The 25,766-nt window shown below is 45.6% G+C and overlaps 1 protein-coding gene across 6 annotated transcripts in view; it reads right to left on the reverse strand.

Annotated features, from left to right (window-relative positions):
* CCDC88A (coiled-coil domain containing 88A) overlaps window positions 1-25,766 on the reverse strand; it is a 368,487-nt gene that overhangs the window by 71,522 nt on the left and 271,199 nt on the right. For all 6 annotated transcript variants that reach the window (XM_045009683.1, XM_045009682.1, XM_045009681.1 and 3 more), the window contains 4 exons: window positions 24,454-25,524; window positions 23,602-23,729; window positions 2,109-2,247; window positions 220-396 (listed from right to left, as the gene is read on the reverse strand). In XM_045009683.1, the coding sequence (XP_044865618.1) occupies window positions 220-396; window positions 2,109-2,247; window positions 23,602-23,729; window positions 24,454-25,524 (1,515 nt within the window). The remainder of the gene's footprint in view (window positions 1-219; window positions 397-2,108; window positions 2,248-23,601; window positions 23,730-24,453; window positions 25,525-25,766) is intronic.

The following is a 25,766-nucleotide window of genomic DNA, read 5'->3' on the forward strand; positions in this document are numbered from 1 at the left end:
TCGATTGCTCCGGAGGTAAATCTAGACATGCCCTAAGTGTCAGGGGTCTATCCTGATTAAATCCCCACAGGGGCCATCACTTGTAATGTGACACTCCTGGGAGTAAAAGCATGAGCCTCTACTGGCTGAGCTAGAAAACCCATGTTTGTTAACTCACATTTTTACTCTGGCCACCTCACTCTCACGTCACATTAAACAAGTAAAATTGAAACAACTTACATTCCTTTCTACTTCTATTAATCTATCTTTAACCTTCAACAGTTCTCTAGTAGTTTCCTGATTTTCCTTTTCCCATTTATTGACAGACTGGGTTTCTTCACCAGTTCTTGGAGGAGAATTCTGTACCATCCTTTCCTCCTCTTGTCTTTGCTTGAGAGCTTCATAGTTTTTTTTCACCTAAAATCAATTAAGACAATTACAAAAATTGAAAATATAACCCCAAAACTCTTTTTTAACTGTGTGTGAATGTAATTTGCACAGGACAAGAAACTCAATGAATATTTTTAATACTTATAATTGTCAATTTAACTGCGGGAGTTTACACATATTATATAAATATAAAACATGAAACTGCCAGCAGAACAACTACACCCCTATCTACTATGTGTTGGATATATGTATCTTTTGTGCATTCAATTGTACCTCAAATTAATTATACAAGTGTAAAAATCTAGATGGGTAAATTTCATAGATGACCATCCCATTCCAGATGTTTAAAGTTGTATCACTAAATTCTAGTTTTCTTGGGAAGTGAGAATCCTTTGTACCCCAAATCAAGCCCTGAGTTCAACAGCATTTTTCTCTTTTACCCACCATCAAAGCTCTGTGACTTGGCCCATAATGTAACTCTTATCTGCAAGACACAGTCCTGCCAACTCTGAGTTCAAAAATTATGATCCAGGCCAAAAGAAGTCAGGAGATTGGCTTGAAAATCGTACATTCTGTAAAAGTATCAATATTCCTTTTTGGTTTGCTTTTGGAATTTCTTTTATAAAAAGTCTTAGAGATCACCCTTTGCTCTCCCTTATGTGTGGATTTTTTGATGAAAACACAGACAAAATGCACCTACAGAAATTGAGGGGGTCCTCCCCTCTTCTTTTCCCTGACTGATGGAAGGCAAAGGTTCTCTGAACTCTCCTCAATACATGCTCTTTCCCTTTCAGACAGTTTCTGAGTACTACTGTCGGGACCATGCTCCGTTTCCCACCACCTCTCCACTGAGTACTCCTGGCCTTCCCCAAACATGATCCTCTGCCTCTCCACTGGGCACTGTATTGTTTTTGGCTCCCTTCTCTGGCATTTTCTCCTACCTTAATGAACACTGCTTCCTGTCCTCTTCCCCACTATCACCTACATACACTATTTCAGCAGCAGTGTGGAGAAAAATGCAAGCTGAAGATGGGTGGGAAGAGGGATACCCCTCCTCAAAGTGACCCTCTTTAATCACCACCTTTCCTGTGGGAATTGGTAGGGTCTTGGAGTTGCCACTGGCTGGTGTCTCTACACTAGGATTCTGTACATGCACAGCAGTGCAGAGCATGCAGCTGAGACACTGGAATGATCAGTAAGTCAAGGAAATGAAGCCTCTAGTTTCAATTACAACAATTGTTCACCCATAATTCAACTAAAAACCACTGTACATTACAATGAACAGCAAATACTGCAAAAACTGTAGCTCTTGAGATAAATTCACAAGAATTAGCAATGCTGAAGACACAACACTCTTGTCTTAAGGTCTAAATTCAGTAAATAATTTATTTGAAACCACTGTTCCTCACACACACCAAATCTTGTAGAAAAATTCAAGACCTCGATCATGAATCACCACTCTAATATTTTTACTGAACAAAGATCTGAATTCTTATGTAATGTGAGTTTTTGAAAATTTAGTGCTCAGAAAACTACAGACAAGCTTTCCTGTGTCTTGTAATATAGAATGCACTACTTCTGAAGCTTAAGTATTTTGAGAGATAAGTGAATTATTTTGTCAAGTGTACTTAATGTTGTAAGAATATCATTACAAACTGCAAATAAAATTGGAAAATAAGAATGGTATTCAAGAATGTTATAACTGGAGGGAAAAAATGGTCATGTCATTTTTTCCTTACTGTTTTAAGTTCCTGGCGCAGCTGCTGGTTTAAATTTGTTGACTCTTCTAAACGAGCTTCCAAAGCCGCAATTTTTTCTTCTTTTATTTCTAGAGACTTCTTTAGTGTAGACTCTAATTTTGACTCCAAAAGCTTGTACCTATTACTCAATGAAATTAAAAAATATATATATTTTTATTATTTCAAGAAAGATAAAAAATTCTTTAAGACTTTTTTTTAAATGACATACATATTTTAAAATTCTAGGTGAATACAGTACTCTTGAAAAAATGGTTACTAACCTTCTGTAACTTGTTCTTTGAGATGGGTTGCACATGTCCATTCCAATGTAGGTGTGTGTGTGCCCCAAGCCCAGTCATTGGAAATTTTTCCCCTAGTGGTAACTGCCAGGTTGGCCTGGCACCCTCTAGTGTCACACACTTATAGAATCAGTATAAAGGGATTGCCAACCCTGCACCCCCTAAGTTCCTTCTTTCCAGCTAACTCCATTAAGAGAGGAAGGAGGGTGGTTCTTGGAATGGACATGTGAAACACATCTTGAAGAACAACAGTTACGGAAGGTTAGTGCTTGCACATGTCCATTCTAGGGTGACCAGATAGCAAGTGTGAAAAATCAGGACAGTGGGTGGGGGGTAATAGGAGCCTATATAAGAAAAAGACCCAAAAATCAGGACTGTCCCTATAAAATTGGTACATCTGGTCACCCTAGTCCATTCCAATGTAAGTGACTCGCAAGCAGTTGTATAGGAGATAGGCTTGGAATTCATGGACATGCTGAAAGCCTGTTGGGTGATAGCTAAGGATCTGATTCTGTCACAGAGATCACAGATTACTTGACTTTAATGGACCTCCATGACTTCTTCGGCTGACTCAGCCTGCCACAGCGGTGGGACTAGAGCAGCTGTCAGCCCCCACTGAAGAGCAGTGGTGGGGCCAGAGTAGTAGCTGGTGATCAGCCCCCACAGCAGGAGCACTGGCCAGGGCCAGGTCAGTCTCCAGGGCTGCCAGAACTGTGTCCTGGGGCTGCTGGAGCAGCAGCCAGAACTGGGTCAGCCCCCAGGCTGGAACAGCGGCTGCCAGGGATGAAGCAGGAGCAGCAGCTCCCAGGGCTGGCGGTCAGCCCTTGCCGCAGGAGCAGCGGCTGGGGCCGGGTCAGCCCCTGGGGCCACAGCAGCGGCCCCCGGGGTCTGGGGTCCAGCCCTTGCTACAAGAGCAGCGGCCCCTGGGGCTGGAAACATGACCCGGGCTCGGTCAGCCCCACCGCAGGAGCAGTGGCAAGGCCAGAGCAACGGCTGGTGGTCAGCCCCCAATGGGGTAGTCTATTAGTCTCCGTCCCCGACTATTTTTAGTAAAAGTCATGGACAGGTCGTGGGCTTACATTCATTTGTGTTTATTGCTGGTTTTGCAGTTCATGACTTTTACTGAAAATACCTGTGGCAAAATCTTAATCTTAGTGATGGCATGGTGTGTTGAGAACGTGTGCCCTGATAACCAGGTTGCCACCCTGCAGATGTCCTGAATAGGGATTTGCACTAGGAAAGGGGCTCAGGAGGCCTGTGATCTTGTGGAATGAGCAGTCAGGTTAGCTGGAGACGGAACGCTTGCCTACTTATAACACATGCGAATGCATGATGTGATCCAGGACGAGATTCTCTGAGTGGAGATAGGGAATCCCTTGATCCTCTCTGCTACTGCTATGAACAGCTGGGTAGATCTATGAAACGGCTTAGTCCATTCTATATAGAACATTAGGACCCTTCTAACATCTAGAGAGTGTAGCCGTTGCTCCTCCCTATTCTCAGGTGGTTTGGGGAAGAAAACTGGAAGGAACATTGCTTGACTGCAATGGAAGTGCAAAAACACTTTTGGGAGAAAAGCAGGGAGTGAACACAACTGTACCTTATTCTTGAAGAAAACCGTGTACAAGGGCTCTGACGTGAGCCACACATCTCTGAAACCTTTCTGGCTGAAGTGATGGCCACTAAAAAGGCCACCTTCCGGTAGAGGTGAGTTAATGAGCATGTTGCCAGCAGGTGACCCAAGACCCATAAGCTTTGATAAGATGATTGAGGTCTCAGGGAGGAATGGGATCTCTAACCTGAGGGTATAACTTCTCTACATCTTTAAGGAAATGGATAACTACCACATGAGAGAAGACAGACTGCCTGTTGACTGGGGGATGGAAGGCTGATATCCCTGCAAGGTGGACCTTGACAGAAAAAATAGCCAAGCCTTGCTGTTTCAGATGCAACAGGTACTCCAATATAACTTGCAATGAAGAACTCAAGGGTGGAATTACATGCTGGGAAGACCAGATGGAGAACTGCTTCCATTTTGCCAAGTAAGTAGCCCTGGTAGAGGGCTTCCTACTACCTAGCAGGACGTGATGAACCTGCTCCAAGCAGACCTGCTCTTCAGGATTCAGTCAGGGAGCTTCCAAGGCCATCAGATGAAGAGAGCTGAGGTTTGAATGGAGCAGCTGACCACGGTCCTGGGAGATCAGGTCTGGATATAAAGGAAATGGGAGCAGGGCCCTCCACTGAGAGGCCTAACAGGGTGGCAAACCAATGTTGCCTGGGCCATGCTGGGGTATGAGAATGACCTAGTCCTGCTTGATCTTCATCAGAACCTTGTGCACTAGTGGGATAGAAGGAAAGGCCTAATACAGGTGATCTGTTCACAGCAGCAGGAAAGCATCCATGAGAGACTCCGGGCTGTGGCCTCGCAGGGAACAGAACTGGTGGCATTTCCTGTTGATTTGGGTAGCAAACAGATCTATCTGGGGAGTCCCCCACTATTGGAAAATGTCCCTTGTGATGTCCGGCCAAAGTGACTACTTGTGGTGAATGGAGAAAGACCTGCTAAGGCGATCTGCCAGTTGGTTCTGCACTCCCAGGAGGGAGAAGCCTTGAGGTGGATTGAATGTGTTATGCAGAATTCCCACAGATGAATTGCTTCCTGGGACAGCGGGAAAGAACGTGCCCCACCCTGCCTCTTGATGTAAAACATGGCCGTCATATTGTCCCGGACAGCCAATATGTCTTTGTTCACAATGTGAGACAGAAGGATAATGAGAGAGAGTTCTTCTGGAGACTAAAGGCCTTGAGTCCTGAGGGGCCCAAGTGGGCTCCCCAACCCAGCACCAACGTGTCTGAAACCAGAGACATCGAAGATTAGGACTGCAAAAAGGATACTCTCACACAAATCACATGATGGTCCAGCCACCAATCCTGGGAAATGAGGACCTGAGGAGGTATGGTGAGAACCGAGTCCGGATGGTGACAGGTGAGAACACTGTGGCCAGCCATGCCTGAAGAGGTCTGAGGCATAGCCTCACACGTTGCATGTGGCCCAGGAGTCTCAGACAGCTCCACACTGTGGTAACTGGTTGGGCCTTGAAGGACCTTATCAGGACTGTGATCGCCTGAAATGAATCTCCTGGGAGGAAAGCTCTGGCCTGCGTGGAACTGAGTACCGCTCCAATGAACTCTATCTTCTGCTCTAGGACAAGGGTAAACTTTTGCATGTTTATTTGCAGGTCTTAAGGCCTGGAAGGTTGACTTGATGAGCTGGATTCTGGATTCCACCTGAGCCCTGTGCACACCCTGTCTCCTCAGGAAGGTCGCTACCATCACCATGACTTTGGTGAAGACATGTGGAGCAGCTGACAGGCCGAATGGAAGCACCACAAACTGACAGTGTGCTTGGTTCATGACAAATCTGAGTAACCCTCTGTGGCCTTGGAAAATCAATATGTGGAAATATGCATCCTTTAAACTGAGGACAGCACACCAATCCCTAAGATCCAGAGAGGGAATGATGGAGGCCAGAGAGATCACACAGAACTTTAGATTCTTGAGGTAGCTGTTGAGGCGGCGCAGGTTTATAATAGGTCTGAGATCACCCTTGGCTTTCAGAATTAGGAAATAATGGGAGTAGAACCTCTTTCCTCTCATGTTTTGTTGAACCTCTTCCACAGTTCCCATCTGAAGGAAGGATTGAACTTCTTGGACCAAGAGTTGCTTGTGAGAAGGGTCCCTGAAGAGGGATGGGGAGGGGAATGGGAAGAATGAGTAGAAAGAAACTGGAGAGTGTATTCTACTTCCACCATGCTCAGCTCATGCTCAGAGGTCTGAGCTGATATGGGTCCAGGCACTGATAAATTGGGACAGGTGGTCCAAAAACAAGAGGGGCAACTGGATCCAATATAACAGGGATTGGGATGGCAACTTCGAGCATCCCATCAAAAGGAGAGCTTCAAGCTCCCTGAGTGCCTGGGAGCAGCATGTGTCGGCCCCAAGGTGGAAGCTGGTGGAGGTGGCCTACGCTCAAACCTCCTGCTCCTTCTCCTCTGTGGGTCTTGGCAGGCCGGTGGGGCAAAGCATTGGCCTGCTCAGAGAAGAGTGAGGATCTTTCAAAGGGGAGATCCTGGAGGGCTTGCTGGGCCTCTTGAGGAAGACCAGAAAACTGTAACCAAGAGCTCCTGTGCATGTTTACCATTGAGACCATGGATCTGGCCGCAGAATCAGTTGTGTTCAGGGCTGCCTGCAAGGAGGCCCTCACTATGGTTTTCCCTTTGTCAACCAGCAAGAAGAACACCTGGCTAGCTTCCTAAGGGAGCAGATCTTTAAACTTGTGTATGACATCCCAACTATTAAAGTCATAGTGACCCAGCAGTGCCCGCTGGTTTGCTATTTTAAGTTGCATCCCTCCAGTAAAGTAGCTCTTTCTGACAAATAAGTCCAACTTTTTGGAGTCTTTTGCCTTAGATAGTGTCCCCCATTGCCCCGGGTGATTTCTTTAATTGGTGGGCGATACTACTGGGGAGCCCCGAGGGGGATACAAGTATAAGAACTCATAACCTTGAACTGGCAAATAATACTTCTGCTCCGTATGTTTTGACACGGGGGAAGGGAAGCAGTGGATCTGCCACAGAACCTTAACAAGGTCCATGATACCCTCACTGAGTGGCAGAGCCACCCTTGAGGGGCCCTCCGCTGTCAAGATGTCCAGCAGGCTAAGAGAGGACTCTGTGACAACCTCTGCCTGGATGTCCAAATTCAAGGCCACCACTTTAACAAATCCTGGAGAGCCTTGTGGTCATCTTGGGAAGAAGACATGTCAGCTGTCTCATTCGGGGACGAGGAGGCGGAAGCCAGCATTGGTTGAGGGCCCTCCACCCCTCCTTCCATTTTGGCCAGGACCCACGGGCCCTCTTCTAGAAGCTCGGTACTGGAGTCCGGATTGGGAGTCTCCCATTGAGGCACTGGTAGTGCTCTACTCTCGGAAGCCACCAAATAGGAGTGCCTTGAGAAAGGACCCTGGGATGGGGGGAACCTGCATGGGGTCAAAAATGGCCATTGCATTGGCACTGGCCCCAAAGGATGAGAGGGCCAAGCACTCGGTGGTACCACTGTGTTTGGTATGGTGGGGTAGAAGTGCCTCGGGGAGTAGTGCAGGTGGCTGTGAGGGTAAGAGGAGTGTGACCCCACTTCTGACTCTGAAGACAAAAAGTCTGGGCAAGGCAACCAGGGAGGTTGCGGACCCCATTGATGCTGGAGATGAGTGCTGTGATGGTGAAGTCTGCGCTGAGGCTAGCATGGAGGGTTTTCTCTTGGATGGTACCATGGGTCCTGATACTGGGCAGAGGCTGAGAGAAGATGGCTCCCTGTCTGACTGTACCAGTGGTGCCAATTCCTGCACTGCCAGAGATATAGGCACTGGCAACAAAAGCAGGTCCCTGGCTGCTGTGAATGCCTCCAGGGTTGACAGCACCGTAAACATACTGGTACCGCCTGTCTGAAGATGGAATCTCTGGAGCCAGAGTCAGCAGGGCCTGCATAGGCACCAGAGTCATTGGAATAAACATGTGCAAGCACTTGAAGAAGGTGTTGGACTGATTGCTAGTAGGGGCAACGTAAGCTTCCCTGACTCCCTGCCAACATGCTTCATTGGTGTCTTGGAGGGACCACATGTAGGAATGAATGTAGTTCAGTATCCATGCCCATTCAATCCTAGGAATCTTTGATGAAATTGCAGAGAAAAGTTCAGTACCATTTGGCATGGATTGGATTTACCCAACATTAATGATGAAAGTCTCATTATCATATTACCAAGACTCGAGTCCTCCAATACTCTCTCTAGATATTTTTAAAGAGATAGTCGTCAAAGTTGTCACATCTTGTAAAATTTTACACTCCATCTCCCTTTTAAAATATCTTCCTTGATGCAGAAAAAGCTACCATATCTACAAAATCAACAGCAACAAACTAAGATGCTGGTTTTGTTTGGCACTCTTTCTTTTGGCTCCATTTCAATCAGCCAAGCATGGAACTGAACTTGATTAGACTCCTGTGCTCTGAAGTATTTGGAAAACAAGATTCTCATCAGTTTCTATTTCCTGCTTGCTCACAAACCAGGGGCACAAAGGAGGAGAAGGAATAGAATATTGTGCAAGTGCATGCTTATTTCATGTACATGCTCACGTGTGAATTGCTCACCCAGCTCAGCTCCTGGTAATTAGAGCCCTGGTTTGGGAGGATTTTACTATATTATGCAGTGTGAAAACAAAACACCCCCCCCCCATATATTTAGGGGTAAGTGGTCATATTTAAAATATTTAGGTTTGGAACAATATCTCTTGGGATTGTCAGTGATGGACAATCTTAACTGTTGTCTCTTTCAGAAAAACTTAAAAATCACAGTCATTAATTTTTTAAAAAAATAGCTTAATCATTTTACTTATTCCCTCATTTGTATATGCTCTCAGAACTTAGAAAGCAACATTTTTTTTAATGTTAGCCATTTACACTTTCTCCAAGAGTAAGGCAAAATTGAACACGTTAGCCACTTGATTTTAAAAAAAAACACATTGGGCTTATTAAATGGAACACGCAGTCTGTGATTCTTGAAGCCACAACAGCTACACCCTGACAGGAATTGAAGCCGAGCACCAAGAGTAAAAGGATTAAAAAGAGGATGCAGTGGCCTTAAAGAGTCACCATCATATGAGAGGGGAAAGACCCCAGAATTTACCTATTTGAGAACCCATGTAAACATCAAATTGCAAATAAAAAAATCTTGCATCTGTAACTGAGAACTAGACTAGTCTATACAGAGAAGTGAAAAGGAAAAAGACTAGCAGAGACCTCACATACAACCTCCATGGATTAGGAGGCTGCAAATGCGAAGACACCTTCTAACCTGATTTGAGACTTCGATGCCAGATTGGGGTGGAAGAACCATGAACCCACTTTGTCTAAAGATAAAAAGCCAACCCTAAGTTCTTGAAGGTGCAAAGAAACAAACTGAAAAATCTTTAATGTCATCATTATCAGGCTATGTGACATTAGGCCCAGACAGAGGAAAGATTTTAAGATATTGCTAACAATGCTCAGTACAAAAAATGCCAATCCCACCCTCCATCCCAAGAAAGGAGACAGGCTAGATATACTCAGGGTCATCAATGGATTGTGGACCCAGGAATTGACAAAACATGGAAAAAAAGCTATTAGTTACTCCCTAAGGACACAAGTAATTTCTCATTTTCCTCCTGGGCTCATGTCTATAGCTCCGATAAAATCTCTTAAAATGGGAGGGAAATCATCTAAACTAGCAACAAAGAGTCCTGTGACACCTTATAGACTAACAGAAGTATTGGAGCATAAGCTTTCGTGGGTGAATACCCACTTCGTCAGACGCCCACAAAAGCTTATGCTCCAATACTTCTGTTAGTCTATAAGGTACCACAGGACTCTTTGTCGCTTTTTACAGATCCAGACTAACATGGCTACCCCTCCAATACTTGACATCTAAACTAGATGATCCAGGCAGAAGGGAGAAATTCTTATGTAGTGATACCCTTGGCCAGGTCACCTGCTGGGACTGAACCTATTATACCTGGATCTAAAAGCATAAACATTTAATGCTTGAGCTAAGCACAGAAGCAGACTCGTCCATACACACCTTAAAAGGGAACAAAGAGCCAAAATGTGTTAGTATGGACACCACACTCCCATTTAGTTGGGGACGCTCATTCTAAGTTTCAGAAGTCAACACAGGGCATTACTTGTAACAATGTCAGTGGAAGAGTTATCTGTGGGGATTGAAACCAGAACTTCCACATCTAAAGGCATGAGCCTCTACTGGTGGAGCTAAAGGACCAGGTTGATTAGCTTGAAGGTGGCAGCATAAACCTCTTTATGTGGTATAGCCAGTGGAGGGGAACAAAGAACTACTTTGTTTTAGCTTACTGCTGAGTTAGATGATGTAGTGTCTCTCAAAACTCTGAGTGCTGAGCAACAAATGAGTGCTGGACCTAGAAATTGTTTCTGAGTTGCAACTCATCACCAACTGGGGAAAGAGGAGCAAAGGCCAGATACCATTAGAAAACAAAAGTAAATAGCAGACTTTCCCTAAGTGGTACTGGCAACTGAACACTAGCAGTAATAAGGGTCTGAAGATAAAGTATCTGGCTACCTACTGAGGGCCCAGAATCTGTCTCCATCTTTATGCCTCTCCCATGACAGAAAGAAAGCATCGGAAAGGGAGTCCCTGCCTAGGCCCTGGAGAAAGCAGAAGTGCTGGCACTTCCTGTTCTGCCTCGTGGCAAACAGGTCCACTCGGGGAGCCCCTCTCACCTTTGGAAGAGCACCTGGACAACCTCCGGGTGGAAGGACCACTCGTGGGGAGAGAAGAAGGACCTGCTGAGGCGATCCACCAGCGCATTCCGGATGTGATTGGAATAACAGAGACTTGGTAGGATAACTCACATGACTGGAATACTGTCATGGATGGATATAAACTGTTCAGGAAGGACAGGCAGGGCAGAAAAAGGCGGGGGGGGAGTTGCATTGTATGTAAGAGAGCAGTATGACTGCTCAGAGCTCTGGTATGAAACTGCAGAAAAACCTGAGAATCTCTGGATTAAGTTTAGAAGTGTGATCAACAAGGGTGATGTCGTAGTGGGAGTCTGCTATAGACCACCAGACCGGGGGGATGAGGTAGACAAGGCTTTGTTCAGGCAACTAGCAGAAGTTACTAGATCGCAGGCCCTGGTTCTCATAGGAGACTTTAATCACCCTGATATCTGCTGGGAGAACAATACAGCGGTGCATAGACAATCCAGGAAGTTTTTGGAAAGTGTAGGGGACAATTTCCTGGTGCAAGTGCTGGAGGAACCAACTACGGACAGAGCTCTTCTTGACCTGCTGCTCACAAACAGAGAAGAGTTAGTAGGGGAAGCAAAAATGGATAGGGACCTGGGAGGCTGTGACCATGAGATGGTCGAGTTCAGGATCCTGACACAAGGAAGAAAGGAGAGCAGCAGAATACAGACCCTGGACTTCAGAAAAGCAGACTTTGACTCCCTCAGGGAACTGATGGGCAGGATCCCCTGGGAAAATAACATGAGGGGAAAAGGAGTCCAGGAGAGCTGGCTGTATTTTAAAGAATCCTTATTGAGGTTGCAGGAAAAAACTATCCTGATGTGTAGAAAGAACAGTAAATATGGCAGGCGACCAGCTTGGCTTAACAGTGAAATCCTTGCTTACAAGCAAAAAAGAAGCTTACAAGAAGTGGAAGATTGGACAAATGACCAGGGAATATAAAAATATTGCTCAGGCATGCAGGAGTGAAATCAGGAAGGCCAAATCACACTTGGAGTTGCAGCTAGCAAGAGATGTTAAGAGTAACAAGAAGGGTTTCTTCAGGTGTGTTAGCAACAAGAAGAAAGTCAAGGAAAGTGTGGGCCCCTTGCTGAATGAGGGAGGGAACCTAGTCACAGAGGATGTGGAAAAAGCTAATGTACTCAATGATTTTTTTGCCTCTGTCTTCACAAACAAGGTCAGCTCCCAGACTGCTGCACTGGGCAGCACAGTTTGGGGAGAAGGTGACCAGCCCTCTGTGGAAAAAGAAGTGGTTTGGGACTATTTAGAAAAACTGGATGAGCACAAGTCCATGGGGCCGGATGCGCTGCATCCGAGAGTGCTAAAGGAGTTGGTGGATGTGATTGCAGAGCCATTGGCCATTATCTTTGAAAACTCATGGCAATGGGGGAGGTCCCGGATGACTGGAAAAAGGCTAACATAGTGCCCATCTTTAAAAAAGGGAAGGAGGAGGATCCAGGGAACTATAGGCCAGTCAGCCTCACTTCAGTCACTGGAAAAATCATGGAGCAGGTCCTCAAGGAATCAATTCTGAAGCACTTAGAGGAGAGGAAAGTGATCAGGAACAGTCAGCATGGATTTACCAAGGGCAAGTCATGCCTGACTAACATAATTGCCTTCTATGAGGAGATAACTGGCTCTGTGGATGAGGGGAAAGCAGTGGATGTGTTATTCCTTGATGTTAGCAAAGCTTTTGATACAGTCTCCCACAGTATTCTTGCCAGCAAGTTAAAAAAGTATGGGCTGGATGAATGGACTATAAGGTGGATAGAAAGCTGGCTAGATCGTCGGACTCAACGGGTAGTGATCAACGGCTCCATGTCTAGTTGGCAGCCGGTTTCAAGCGGGAGTGCCGCAAGGGTCGGTCCTGGGGCCGGTTTTGTTCAATATCTTCATTAATGATCTGGAGGATGGAGTGAACTGCACTCTCAGCAAGTTTGCAGATGACACTAAACTGGGAGGAGTGGTAGATATGCTAGAGGGTAGGGATAGGATACAGAGGGAGCTAGACAAATTAGAGAATTGGGCCAAAAGAAACCTGATGAGGTTTAACAAGGACAAGTGCAGAGTCCTGCACTTAGGATGGAAAAATCCTATTCACTGTTACAGACTAGGGGCCGAATGGCTAGGAAGCAGTTCTGCAGAAAAGGACCTAGGGGTTACAGCGGACGAGAAGCTGGATATGAGTCAACAGTGTGCCCTTGTTGCCAAGAAGGCTAACGGCATTTTGGGCTGTATAAGTAGGGGCATTGCCAACAGATCGAGGGACATGATCATTCCCCTCTATTCAACATTGGTGAGGTCTCATCCGGAGTACTGTGTCCAGTTTTGGGCCCCACACTACAAGAAGGATGTGGAAAAATTTGAGAGAGTCCAGCAGAGGGCAACAAAAATGATTAGGGGGCTGGAGCACATGACTTATGAGGAGAAGCTGAGAGAACTGGGATTGTTTAGTCTGCAGAAGAGAAGAATGAGGGGGGATTTGATAGTTGCTTTCAACTACCTGAAAGGGGGTTCCAAGGAGGATGGATCTAGACTGTTCTCAGTGGTACCTGACATCAGAACAAGGAGTAATGGTCTCAACTTGCAGTGAGGGAGGTTTAGGTTGGATATTAGGAAAAACTTTTTCACTAGGAGGGTGGAGAAGCACTGGAATGGGTTACCTAGAGAGGTGGTGGAATCTCCCTCCTTAGAGGTTTTTAAGGTCAGGCTTGACAAAGCCCTGGCTGGGATGATTTAGTTGGGTTTGGTCCTGCTTTGAGCAGGGGGTTGGACTAGATGACCTCCTGAGGTCCCTTCCAACCCTGATATTCTATGATTCTATGCCACGGAGGTGCGATGCCTCCAGATGGATGTCGTGCTGGATGCAAATGTCCCACAAATGAAGCACTTCCTTACAGATGGCCAACGAGCGAGCGCCCCCCTTGCCTGTTGATGTAAAACATGGAGGCTGTGTTGTCTGTGAGTATATGTGCACTTTGACTGGAAAGGTGTGGCAGGAAGAGTCCGCAGCTCCTCTGGGGATCACGTCCCTTGGGTCTGCAATGTGCTGAGATGCTCTCCCCAGCCGAGGTCGGAGGCATCCAATATCAGAGATATCAAGGGTTGGGACTCTGAAACGGAACTCCTTCCAGGATCACCTTTGGATCGGTCCACCACTACAGGGAGGCAAGTACCTTTGGTGGAATCATGACGATCTTGTCCAGATGTTCTCTGGGCGGGGTGTAGATTGTGCAGACCCGGGCCATGGTGAGGGGATACGTAGAGATGCTGGCAATGAGACCTGCCATTGTCTCAAATGCTCTGGCACGGGTGGAGTCGAGGACTGTTCCGATGAATTCTATGCCTGTGCACCAGGACTAACATTGATTTTTCCTCATTTAGCAACAGGCCCAGAGCACAGCACATGAGCTGCAGCACTGAGATGTTATGTTGGACCTGAGACCTAGATGAGACCCTTGATGAGCCAGTCGTCAAGGTACGGGTAAACCTGGATACCTTGCCACCTGAGGAAGGCCACCACCGCCGCCATGCATTTGGTAAACACCCTTGGAGCTGTAGCCAGGCTGAATGGGAGCACTGCGAACTGGTAGTGAGCGGGACCCACTGTGAAGCACAGAAATCGTCTGTGTTCCTGGAATACTGATACATTGAAGTACGTGTCTTTCAAATCGAGGGCAGCGTACCAATCTCCTGGATCCAGGGAGGGAATGATGGAGGCCAGGGAGACCATGAAGAACTTCAACTTCTTGAGATATTTCTTGCTGTCTTACACCTCCCTTGACTTTGGGGATTAGAAAGTACCAGGAGTAGAATCCCTTACCCCTGTACTCCCGAGGGACTTCCTCCATGGCCCCCAATTGCTGAAGGCTCTGAACCTCCTGAATGAGCAGTTGCTCGTGACAAGGGTCTCTGAAGGAGGACAGGAAAGATTGGTGAGGGCAGGGACAGAAAGAAACTGGAGGGTATAACCATGCACCATGGTGTTGAGGACACAACAGTCCAAAGTTATGGAGGCCCATGCAGGGAGGAAAGGAGACAGGTGGTTGGAAAAGTGCAGCGAAGCAGGATCAGGGATACAGGCTGGTAGGTCACCCTCAGGTGCACCCTCAAAATGCCTTCTTGCCACCCTGTTGTTTGCGGGTAGAGCTTGACTGGGGAGAGGACGGTGGCTGGTCACCTGGCCGAGGTTTGTAACCCCTGCCCTTTTTACGGGCAGGTTCCAACCTGGGTTGTTTCCCAGAGCCCTAGGCCTGTTGCAGCTTGAACCGCTTTCTGGCCGGGCCCGGGATCTAGAGGCCCAGAGTCTTCAGCATCACGCGAGTCCTTGAGCCTGTGCAGTTTTGTTTCTGTTTGTTCAGCAAACAGAGCTTGTCCATTGAATGTTGTACTTCCATTGACAGGCCCGACAACTGCAGCCAGAATGCCCTCCTCACTGAGATGGCCGAGGCCATGGTTCTAGCTGCAAAGAATCTGCCACGTCTGAGGCCGCCTGGAGGGCCGCTCTGGCCACTGATTTTCCCTCTTCGAGGATTGCGTGGAACTCCTTCTTGAGGTCCTCAGGCAGCGAATCCTCGAATGTGGCCATGGACTGCCACATATTAAAATCATAGCAGCCAAGCAGAACCTGGTGGTTGGCCACCTACAGCTCTGTAGTAGTAGGATTTTATGTTTGTATTTTATATAATTTAGAATGAAGGATAAAGAATAATAACGTAGCATGTATTAAATGTATTGGTGTATGATTTCACCATATGCTGCCAGCCACCCTTTTTGAAGAGCAGAAAGGAATGGCCTAATGGGCCATTTGGGTAAAGATGCATCAGCCAGATTCTGTGTCTGGGCTGATTTCAAGGCAGTAATAGACCTTTTTAGGGTCACCAATTTGTTGTAGGTTTAGCATTTTAAAATAAGTAAAAGAATGCCGTGATTGTTTTTCTTTTGCATTGTAATTTGATGTTCCTGTTCAAAATGTTCTGTGTAAATTAATTCCGTTTTGTGTGAATGAAGAATGTGTGTGTTAAGAGACAAGTGTGAAGGCCATCGCTGAACCAGATGTTCTAGGGAGAAACCAGAGACAGACACAAAGGCGCTAGGAGGCTGCAACACGCCCCATTGAAATGTCAGAGGAGGGCAGATTGATGACTCTAAAGATGAGACAGACACCTATCAATGGGGACAAGATTGCTGTGATCAAAACAAGCATGAGATAACTCCCTGAGGAACTTGATGTAAAGAATGAGAAGGACAACTTAAGAAAACAAGCACTTATCAAACAACAATTGATTACACCATGATGGTGCAAAACTCATTGGTCCCAATGAAGGAAAATCACTATATAAACAGGGTGCCTAGCCATGAAACTTTGGGTTCGTCCTGCCAGGACTTCCCCGGAGCATTGTGTCGCAACCCAATGGAAGCCAGCTCCTCTCTATCAGTGATCAACCTAGCTGGCCATTAGGTTGATCCGGACTCTGGACTGATAACTATAACATTGACTGGCGGGACTGTGTGTGTGTGTGTGTGTGTGTGTGTGTGTGTGTGGTGTGATTGAATGCATATGGTAATTGTTGTATCTTCAATAAACGCGGCGTATTGCCTTTTTCCCTGAAAAAGATCCCATGTGCTACTTATAAGTATAACAGCTGGACACTCGAGGATGAATAAATCTTTCTTCCAAATAAATCGAGCCCCTTGGAGTCTTTATTTTTTGGGGTGGAGCCTGGCTGGCCTTGCCTTTCCTGCTCATTAAGAATGGAGACAACTAGGGAGCTTGGGGCAGGGTGCATGTAAAGGTCCTCATGAGCTTTAGCAGGCACATAGTACTTGTGTTGTGCCTTTTTTTAAATAGGGGGCAGTGATGAGGGGGTCTGCCACAGAGACTTGTTGAGCTTTGCCACCCTCTCATGCAAGGGCAACACCACCCTGGCTGGGAGCGCTGAGCTAAGGACACCAAATAGGGAGTTCGAGGGTTCCTCCAGCTCCTCAGCATGAAGTCCCAAGTTCGAGGTGACCCTTCTTAGCAGCTCCTGATGGGTCTTAGTATCATCCTGCGGGACTGGATGAGGGGCCCTGTAATTGCCTCATCAGGTGACAAGGAGGAAGCCAGTACCGGAGGATCTGCCGCCTTTGAAGGCTGCTCGGCTGGTTCCTCCATGGGAGCTGGGTGGAGCTGAGGGGTCTTTTCCACAGAGCCCTCTGCATTAGGGGGCAGTCGGGAGGCCATGGCTGATGGTTTACCCGAGGCACCCAAGGCTGACCTGAGCCCTTGCGAGGGCTGCAGGAACCCCCAAGGATTCCAAGGGGCAGGCCACTGGCTCTGGGGCAATGATGCAATAGGCGGTGCAACCTGTAGAGTGGGTACCCTTGGTGCGGGGCCCTGGCCTGCTGGTATGGACCCCTGTTTGGTACCAGAGTCTGAAGAGAAGGGATCACGTCTGAGGGACCAGGACCGTGCCGACTGTTTGTCCTAGTTGCGACGGTGCCGATCCCAGCCCTGCAACGGGGATCTGTCAGAGGGTGATGAGTCCCCGCGCCGAGCTCCCGGAGACTATTGGCATTTGGCAGATCTGCGATGGTGGCCTGGCAATTGACTCTTCATGCTTCTTTAGTGGTGCCAGTCCATTCAGTGGGACCGAGTTGGCTGTCGAGGTGGGGAACGTCAACCTGATTGCAGTGACCCGTACCGGTGCTCTGGCGACCAGTAGTGAGACTCTAGGGACCATTGGCTTGTGCCCCTGGAGGGGCGTCGCACACTTGGGGAGCAGCTAGGTCAGTCCCGATATCAGGACTGCAGGAATAGGCACACGTCCATGGGCCTGCGCCAAGTCACTGGCAATTTGTGCCTCGAGCCTGGAGAGTGGTGCCCTGAGTCCTTCGAGCTGGCCTCCCTATGTCCAAGGCGTGGCAATTCCACATGGGCAAGCACTGATGGGACACTCCTTGAGGAGGAGAGCGGTGCCGCACAGATGAGGACTGCTGGAAAGGTGCCATGACAAGTTTGCCCTTAGAATGGGGCACCACTGTGGCTGGTGTGGGCGGCACCAGTAACAGTAAGATGTCCTGCACCGCCTGCAAGGCCTCGGGCGTCAATGACATGTTCAGGTGCTGGAGGCCCATGTCACTGTCTGGGGTGGTAGGTGCATCACGGGATGGGCTAACCCGCTTGACTTGAGCCGGGGCCTAACTCCCGAATGGAGGTAAGAAGCTGCCCTGCACAGGTCCTTGATCCCCTCAGGCCCTCTTCTTTCCTTTACGGGATGTCAGAGATCGTCCCCTCCTGGCCTTTCTTTGCCTCCTGACCGGTGCGGGGGAGGGGGAGAGAAATCGACATCGGTCCAAAGGTGGCACTGGTGGAGCGCTCTGTACTGATACTGCAGTACTAGGAGCAGAGTCAGACCCTGTCATAAACAGATAGTTAAGGGTTAAAGTCTCTTTTACCTGTAAAGGGTTAACGAGCTCAGTAACCTGATGAACACCTGACCAGAGGACCAATCAAGGGACAAGATAATTTCAAATCTCTGTGGAGGGAAGCCTTTGTCTGTGTTCTTTGTTTTGAGTTCGTTCTCTCTTGGATTTAAGGGAGGCCAGACATATTCTTCAAGTTCTCCAAAGTTTCCTGAAGTATTTTCTTCTATTCAGTATAGTGAGTATTAGAAAGGCGAATTAGTCTTATAATTTAATTTCTGCATTTGCAATTGTGTGTTTGCTGGAGAAATATCTTTATTTCTGTTGCTGTTACTTTGATTATTCTGAGGAGGAGGGAGGGGAAGTCTCTCCAGTTTTTGTCAATGTAGTAGGCGTGTCTGGGGAATGACCCATCTGGTTTCCATTTTAGGGCTCTGAACCGCCGACGGGCATGTTCAGGTGTTAGCCCCATCCTGATTCTGGCCTTTGTTTGAAACAGGTTATAATTGTTCATGTTTTCCTTAGACATTTCAGCTGCCACTTCTGCTAAGGGTCCACTGAGCCGTGGCCTCAGCTCTATCATGTACTGGTCTTCAGGGATGCAGTACCCATGGCAGGTTCTTTCAAAATTTTCCAAGAAGGCCTCAGTGTCATCACCTGCCCTGTAGGTGGGAAATATCTTGGGGTGGGGAACAGTGCCTGGAGAAGGGTTGTTGGGGTTGGCAGGAACATTCTGCTTAGCCTTCTCTAATTCCAGGTCTTTGTCTTTTATCTCTATTTTTCTCCTGTGTTCGGCCTCTTGCTTCTCCATCTCTCTTTTGTGGTCAGCCTCTTGCTTCTCCATCTCTCTCTTGTGGTCAGCCTCTGCCCTGGCCGTTTCTGCCTTAAGTAGCTCCATCTGCCTTTGATGTTCTTTCTCCTTTTCTTGTGCTTGCAGCCTGGCCAGTTGGAGTTTGTCAACTGTTTCACTGGTACTCATGTTTCTGTGCTTTCTGGTGCTGGCCACACCCTCTGCAGTCAGTGAAGGGTGTTGCTTGGTTCAATTGCTTGGGTTACAAGTTCCTAACCCTTTCTATCACCGACTGACTAAAAAGAAACAAAACTTTTCATTTGCAAAAGGTGTTTTGCTGATTGTTTGCTGGCTCACAAGAAACTAGAAAATCTGGTTTTGTAACTTGTTTCTAGCAATTTGCTAAGTACCTTCCAACGTAGCCCAGCTGGAAATCTCCTTCTAACAATACCTTGTTAGAAACTGAATACCTCTACCCCCCCGGCCTCTTCTCAGGCTGCCTCCCTGCTCTAGAAGGAGAGAATAGCTCTCAATGGCTCTCTGCTTTGGTTCTTAAAAAAAATCCCAACCACTGCCTACCATGTCATAGGTTTATTCCCCACTTTGAACTTTAGCGTTCACAAGATGGGGACCTGCATGGACTCCTCTAAACTAAAATCCTAGTTTAGATCTGGTAAAGCTGCCACCAACCAAAAATATAGTGTTTTGGTACACTTTTCATTCCTCCCAAACCTTCCCTGGGAACACAGATCCAAGCTCCTTGAATCTTAACACAAAGGGAAATAATCCATTCCCCCCTCCCCTTTCCAAGTCCTTAGGAGAGATACCTGGATTCAAATTCCATGAATCAAACAAAGAGGGATTCACTTTTCCCCCTCCCCTTCCCCTGAAAATCCAAACAAGGGAAGAAATTAATCAAGTTCTAAAAAGAAAAGATTTTATTAAAAGAAAGAAAGAAAGTACATTATCTCTGTAATACCAGGATGGAAAAATTTACAGGGTCTAACTTATAAAAACTGGAGAGACTTCCCCTCCCTCCTCCTCAGAATAATCAAAGTAACAGCAACAGAATTAAATTATAAGACTAATTCGCCTTTCTAATACTCACTATACTGAATAGAAGAAAATACTTCAGGAAACTTTGGAGAACTTGAAGAATATGTCTGGCCTCTCTTAAATCCAAGAGAGAACGAACTCAAAACAAAGAACACAGACAAAGGCTTCCCTCCACAGAGATTTGAAATTATCTTGTCCCTTGATTGGTCCGCTGGTCAGGTGTTCATCAGGTTACTGAGCTCGTTAACCCTTTACAGGTAAAAGAGACTTTAACCCTTAATTATCTGTTTATGACAGACCCGGATGGCTCTGGTGCCAGTGCTGATTCCAGAAGGAGCACCCAGAGACATATGTCTCACTCCTTTCTTTGTCCGAGGTTTGAATCCCTTGCAGAGCCGACACTTGTCACTGATATGGGTCTCGCCCAGGCACCTCAGACATCTACTATGAGGATCACTGATGGGCATTGTTTTTTGCAGAGATTACAGGGTTTGAAGCCTGGGGATCGGGGCATGCCCAGTCCCTAGGCTGAGTCCCGTCTGGGACTAACCAACTACACTAAGGGAAATTACTAACAACTTTTAACTATTTACAGAAAAAAAGTTTGTCTCAACGGATTAAGAACGAAAAGGCTTGCCAAAGCAAGAGATGTTCCAGCACCGCATTGGTGGTAAGAAGGAACTGAGAGTGGTGGGAGCCGGCGATGCCCCTTATACCATGCCATACAGGCATCACTCCAGAGGCTGCCAGAGCTGGTCCCCTACAGATACTGCTGAGGGAAAAACTTCCGGCTCTGGTGCATGTGGCGAGCACACACACCTACAATGGAATGGACACGAGCAAGCACTCAAAGTAGAAGTAAGCATGTTGAGGGCTGAGAACAGTCTCCCTGTTCCAACACTAGAATAATTATTGATAAAGTGACCATCTTGAACTTCTGAACCTTGACAAATTCGTTGAGTGCTGTGAGCCTAATATGGGTCTCCAATCTCCCTTTTTATTAGGTATCAGGAAGTAACAAGAATAAAAGCCTTTCCCTCTTTGATATTGAGGTACTGGTTTCAATGGCTTCTACACTGAGGAAGTGTTCTATCTCTTGTTGTAATAGGCTCTCATGAGAGGGGTCCCTGAAGAGAGATGGGGAAGGGTGTTGAGGGGGGGAAGGGAGATGAAATGAATGGAGTACCCATCTCGAATCATCTCCAGCACCCATTTGTCAAAAGTTATCTGTTCCCAGACATTGCGGAAAAGGACAAGATGGCATACATGGGGCTGAGAAAGGTTGTCCAGTGTTAGATGGTATTGGAGGGAGTGATCAGATGGCACCTTGACTGTTGTTTTGAGGTGCATGGCTGAGAAGAAGTAGATTGAGGGCCCAAAGGTTTTCCATTTGGAGAACCTACACTTTTTTCTTTGGGGCTCGTAAGTGTTGGATTTTTGTGATGAGCAGGGTCTGAATGAGGGCTGAGGACTATATTTTCTCTTCTGCCCAGGTATGTAAATTCCAAGCGATTAAAGAGTAGTCTCTGGAGTCTTTCAGTATGTGGAGGGAAGTGTCCATCTTGTCTGCAAACAATTTTGTACCTTCAAAGGGAAAGTCTTCCATGTTAGTTTGTACCTCTTTGGGGAAGCCCGATAAGTGCAGCCAAGAGGCTCATCTCTTCATGATGGAAGTGGAGAAGGAACATGCCGCTGTGTCAGCTGCATTGAATGCCAACTGGAGAGCCATCTTAGCCACCAATTGCCTCGTTAATGATGGGTTTGAACTGGTCCCTGTGAGAATGTGGGAGCTGCTCAATAAAGGAATTGAGTTTCTAATAGTTGATATAATTGTATTTTTCCATTAAGGCTCGATAATTTGTAAAGTGGCTGATGAATAAATCTTTCTCCTAAAGAGATAGGCACTTCCAATCTCTATTGTAGGGGGTGGATTTCATGTGATGTTGACCATGTCCATAATGATCAAGTTAGGGAGCACATGGGAGGAGAGAAATTCTGTGTCTTTCGCGATACATAATATTTCTTATTGGCCCACTTACATGTTGGCGGGACCAACACAGGGGACTGCCATATAAGTTAGCAGGATCCAAGAGAGCCTCATTGACAGGGAGGGCTATTGTGGATGAGGCAAACGAGTGTAAAATGTCCAACAGTTTATGGTGTGACACGGTCACCTCCTGCAGTGTTAACTGTAATGCCTCTGCCACTCTTTGAGCTAGCTCGTGAAAAAGTTTGAAGTTGTCTTCCAACAACGGTGGACGGGGCATTACTGTCTCATCTGGCGATGAAGATGAGAAGTTAGTCTGGGGTGTAGCCTCTTCCTCAATATCGACCTCTTGTTTCTCCCTTACCTGTTCAGGGGCCTTGAACACCCTAGATGTAGTGGCCGAAGGAGAGCATCTCATTGGCTCCTGATAGGCCATGCTAGAGCCTTGAGAAGCTATATGCCTGCCAAGGGTCCCTGTTATGCCACTGGGATGGTGGGAAGAGTCCCGGTTGTTGGTACCATGGCTGCCCAAACCAGGGAGATTGAGGGTCAGAGGGACAGTATGGTTGAGGTCCGTATTGGTAATGGGTACCACAGGGTGCCTGAGAGGAGCAATGGGAGACTACATCCTCCTGCTCACTGTGTGACTCCCCACTCAAGAATGGTGGTGCATAGCATGATGTCGAAGGTAAATCTGGAAGTTGAAGTGGACTTGGTACAAAGCTCCAGCCCTGAATAGAGGTGAGTCCGGTGCATCAGACACAGAAAGGTCTCTTGAGTATTAGAAGTCTGGCAGTGTCATAGGCATCGGTACCAATAGTGGTTGGCAGCGCTGGGATGACTACATTGATGGTGTTGGAGATGCAGTCCAGGCTGAACGATCTGCCGGTGTCCGGTGTGCCAAATACAGTACTGACATTGATGTCCATACCAAAGGAGCCTTCCCCAAGGCAGATTCTCTATCTTTCTCTTACCCTATCAGTACCGATGTTTCCTTGCCTCTGCCAGTGGGTCCTTAGGCATACACTCTGGTACCGAGTCTCCAGATGGGACGGGGCGGTTAGGGTTGAAGAAAAAATGAAGTTTAAAGATTTTTTAAAAAAATAAAAGAATAAAGAAATGTAAAGGAAACTCTAAGAAATAGTTTCCCCTTTTTTACAAGTAGTAAGTCTTTAGAAGTTAATGATTTGATAATGGACAGCTAAACTCCGTCTCTAGCTGGGGAGGTTAAAAAGGAACTAAAGAGGGTTTGCCTGCGCAATGCTGGTTAGCTTCATGGCAGAGCTCAGGTGGGGGACAGCACATGTGCAGGCCAAACAGACACTGCTACCAAAAGTCTCTGATCAGCAGTGCAGGGATGCAAATACATCTACAGCGGCGCACCCACAGGGACACTACTTGAAGAAGAAATGTATTACCATATTATAATACTTTCAATGACACTCTCATTTTGGGCCTAACTCTATTTAATGTCTTTTTAAAAATAATGATATATGGAGAAAACCGTAGGAAGGAAAACCATTTTATTATTGCAAATGAAAAGCAAACGTTTGCCAAACTATCCCAAACTGGTCTAGGCACTCTCACCTGTCATCTGTGCTCTGTTCATCATGCAAGAGGCGCTCTTTATTTAAACCTATCTTTTCAAGTTCATGAGTAAGTTTTTCAAGTTCATTATTCATTTGTTGGGTCTTCAGTTTTTCATTCACCAAATCCTTATGTAAAATAAACAAACAAACAAAAAATCAATCTAAAATGTTAAATTAGTAATGCAGACTTAATTTCTGGAAACTGTCTATGCACTAAATTTCTATGATTACATGTAGCTTGTATAACCTGTTAAAATAACTTCTTCCTTCCTCCCAAAAATACCTCTACCTTGATATAACGCTGTCCTCGGGAGCCAAAAAATCTTACCGCATTATAGGTGAAACCATGTTATATCGAACTTGCTTTGATACCCTGGAGTGCGCAGCCCTCCCCCACCCAGAGCACTGCTTTACCGCGTTATATCTGAATTCGTGGTGTATCGGGTCACGTTATATTGAGGTAGAGATGTATTAACATCTGGTTAAATCAGAATTTATATCCTAAATACAAGTCTGATTTCATCTTAGATTTTTTTTTTTGCATGACTTCCCTTCTAAACTTGATTTGAACATGAGGATAAAAAAATACCAAACTAGTTTAGCAGTATCAGAGTAAAACATATGCATGATAATTATTAAAGTTTAAACTACAATATTTAATATATAAATACTATTAATTGAAGCACACAAACAAGATAGGAACATGATTTTTTCAGAAATTACTAGTAGACAATTTCTGTACGTTACAACTGTTAAAAAAGCTATTATGATATTATAGACATACAGCACTTAGCTGTATTAGATTTATGTCCAATAGATAATAGAAGAACGGAAATTAGTTTCAAATTACCTCTCGTAATGTGACAAGTGTTTTCTTATCAATGGTAGCTCTTTTCACAAGTTCTTTATTTTCTTTTTCTAGCTCTTTTAGACGTACACAAGATTCTTTAAATATACCTATTTCTTTACATAGAGATTTGTTTTCCTTTTCCAGATTACTAATTTTTATATTGTTCTCTTCTAAAGTACTGTCTTTAATTTCTGCTTGTTGTCGGAGTCTCTTATTCTCTTTTTCTAGTTGTTTTTTATCCTTTTCCAGCTGAGAAGTCTCTTGTTCCAACAGCTTATTCTCCTTCTCTAATTGCTCTAGGCGTTTACTAGAGATTTTTAATTCTTCCAGATTCTTTTGCAGAGTTTGGTTTTCAGACTCTAAATCTTGTAGTTCACTTTCCAATTGTTGAATCTTTTTGGTACTATTTTCTAATGCTTTCTGTAGCCTTTGGTTTTCTGTATCTAAACCTTGGTAGCTGACTTCTAAACGTTCTGTTTTCTTACATGAAGCTTTCATAAGCTCCAACCCTTTTTTAAGTTGCTCCTTTTCACTTTCCAATTCCTTATTTTCTAACTGTAATTGGGCCATCTTGATGCTTGTACACTTCAAAGATTCAACTGTTCTTCTTAGTTCTAAATTTTCTTCATCAAGTTGTGAATTCTCTTTCTCCAATGATTCTAACTGAAAAGTAAGGTTTTTAAAGCTATCTAAAGTTTTTTTCAACTTTCTGTTTTCCACTTCCAGGTCTGAGTTTTCTTGCTCTAAGGCTTCTATCTTCTCACAAGTAATTTTTAAATTGGTAATCTTTTTCTGTAATAACTCATTCTCCTTTTCAAGATGATGCAACTCATTCTCAAGCTCTTCTGCTCTTTCTCCTTTCTCTTTATAATGTTCCAGTTCTTTCCTCACTTGCTTTTTCTCAAATTCAATCTTATTTAGCTTACTGCTGGCCTCTTTGATAGATTCATGGAGGATTTTATTTTCTTTTTCAATGTCTTTCACTCTTGCTTCAGCACTGATTTGAGACCGTTGCCTTAGAGCACCTACTGTTTGATTCAAATGCTCATTCTCCTGTTCCAATATTTTAATCTAATTATTTGAAAAAAAATATAAATTTAGGTCAGTACCATGCCAAAAATAATTTATTTCTATATATAAACAGCAGCCTACTAAGGTAGAACAGATGGAGATGGATTACATTATACATCACTTCCTCTTTAATATAAGGTAAAATTAAAGTTCTGTTGTGGTTTATTCTACTATATTATATACCATGCAACATAACACACATCGTGTGTGTAGAGGTGATGGTTATGCAATAAACTGTAAAT

This window comes from Mauremys mutica, chromosome 3 (genome assembly GCF_020497125.1).
Source record: "Mauremys mutica isolate MM-2020 ecotype Southern chromosome 3, ASM2049712v1, whole genome shotgun sequence".
In the NCBI taxonomy this organism is placed as follows: domain Eukaryota; kingdom Metazoa; phylum Chordata; order Testudines; family Geoemydidae; genus Mauremys; species Mauremys mutica.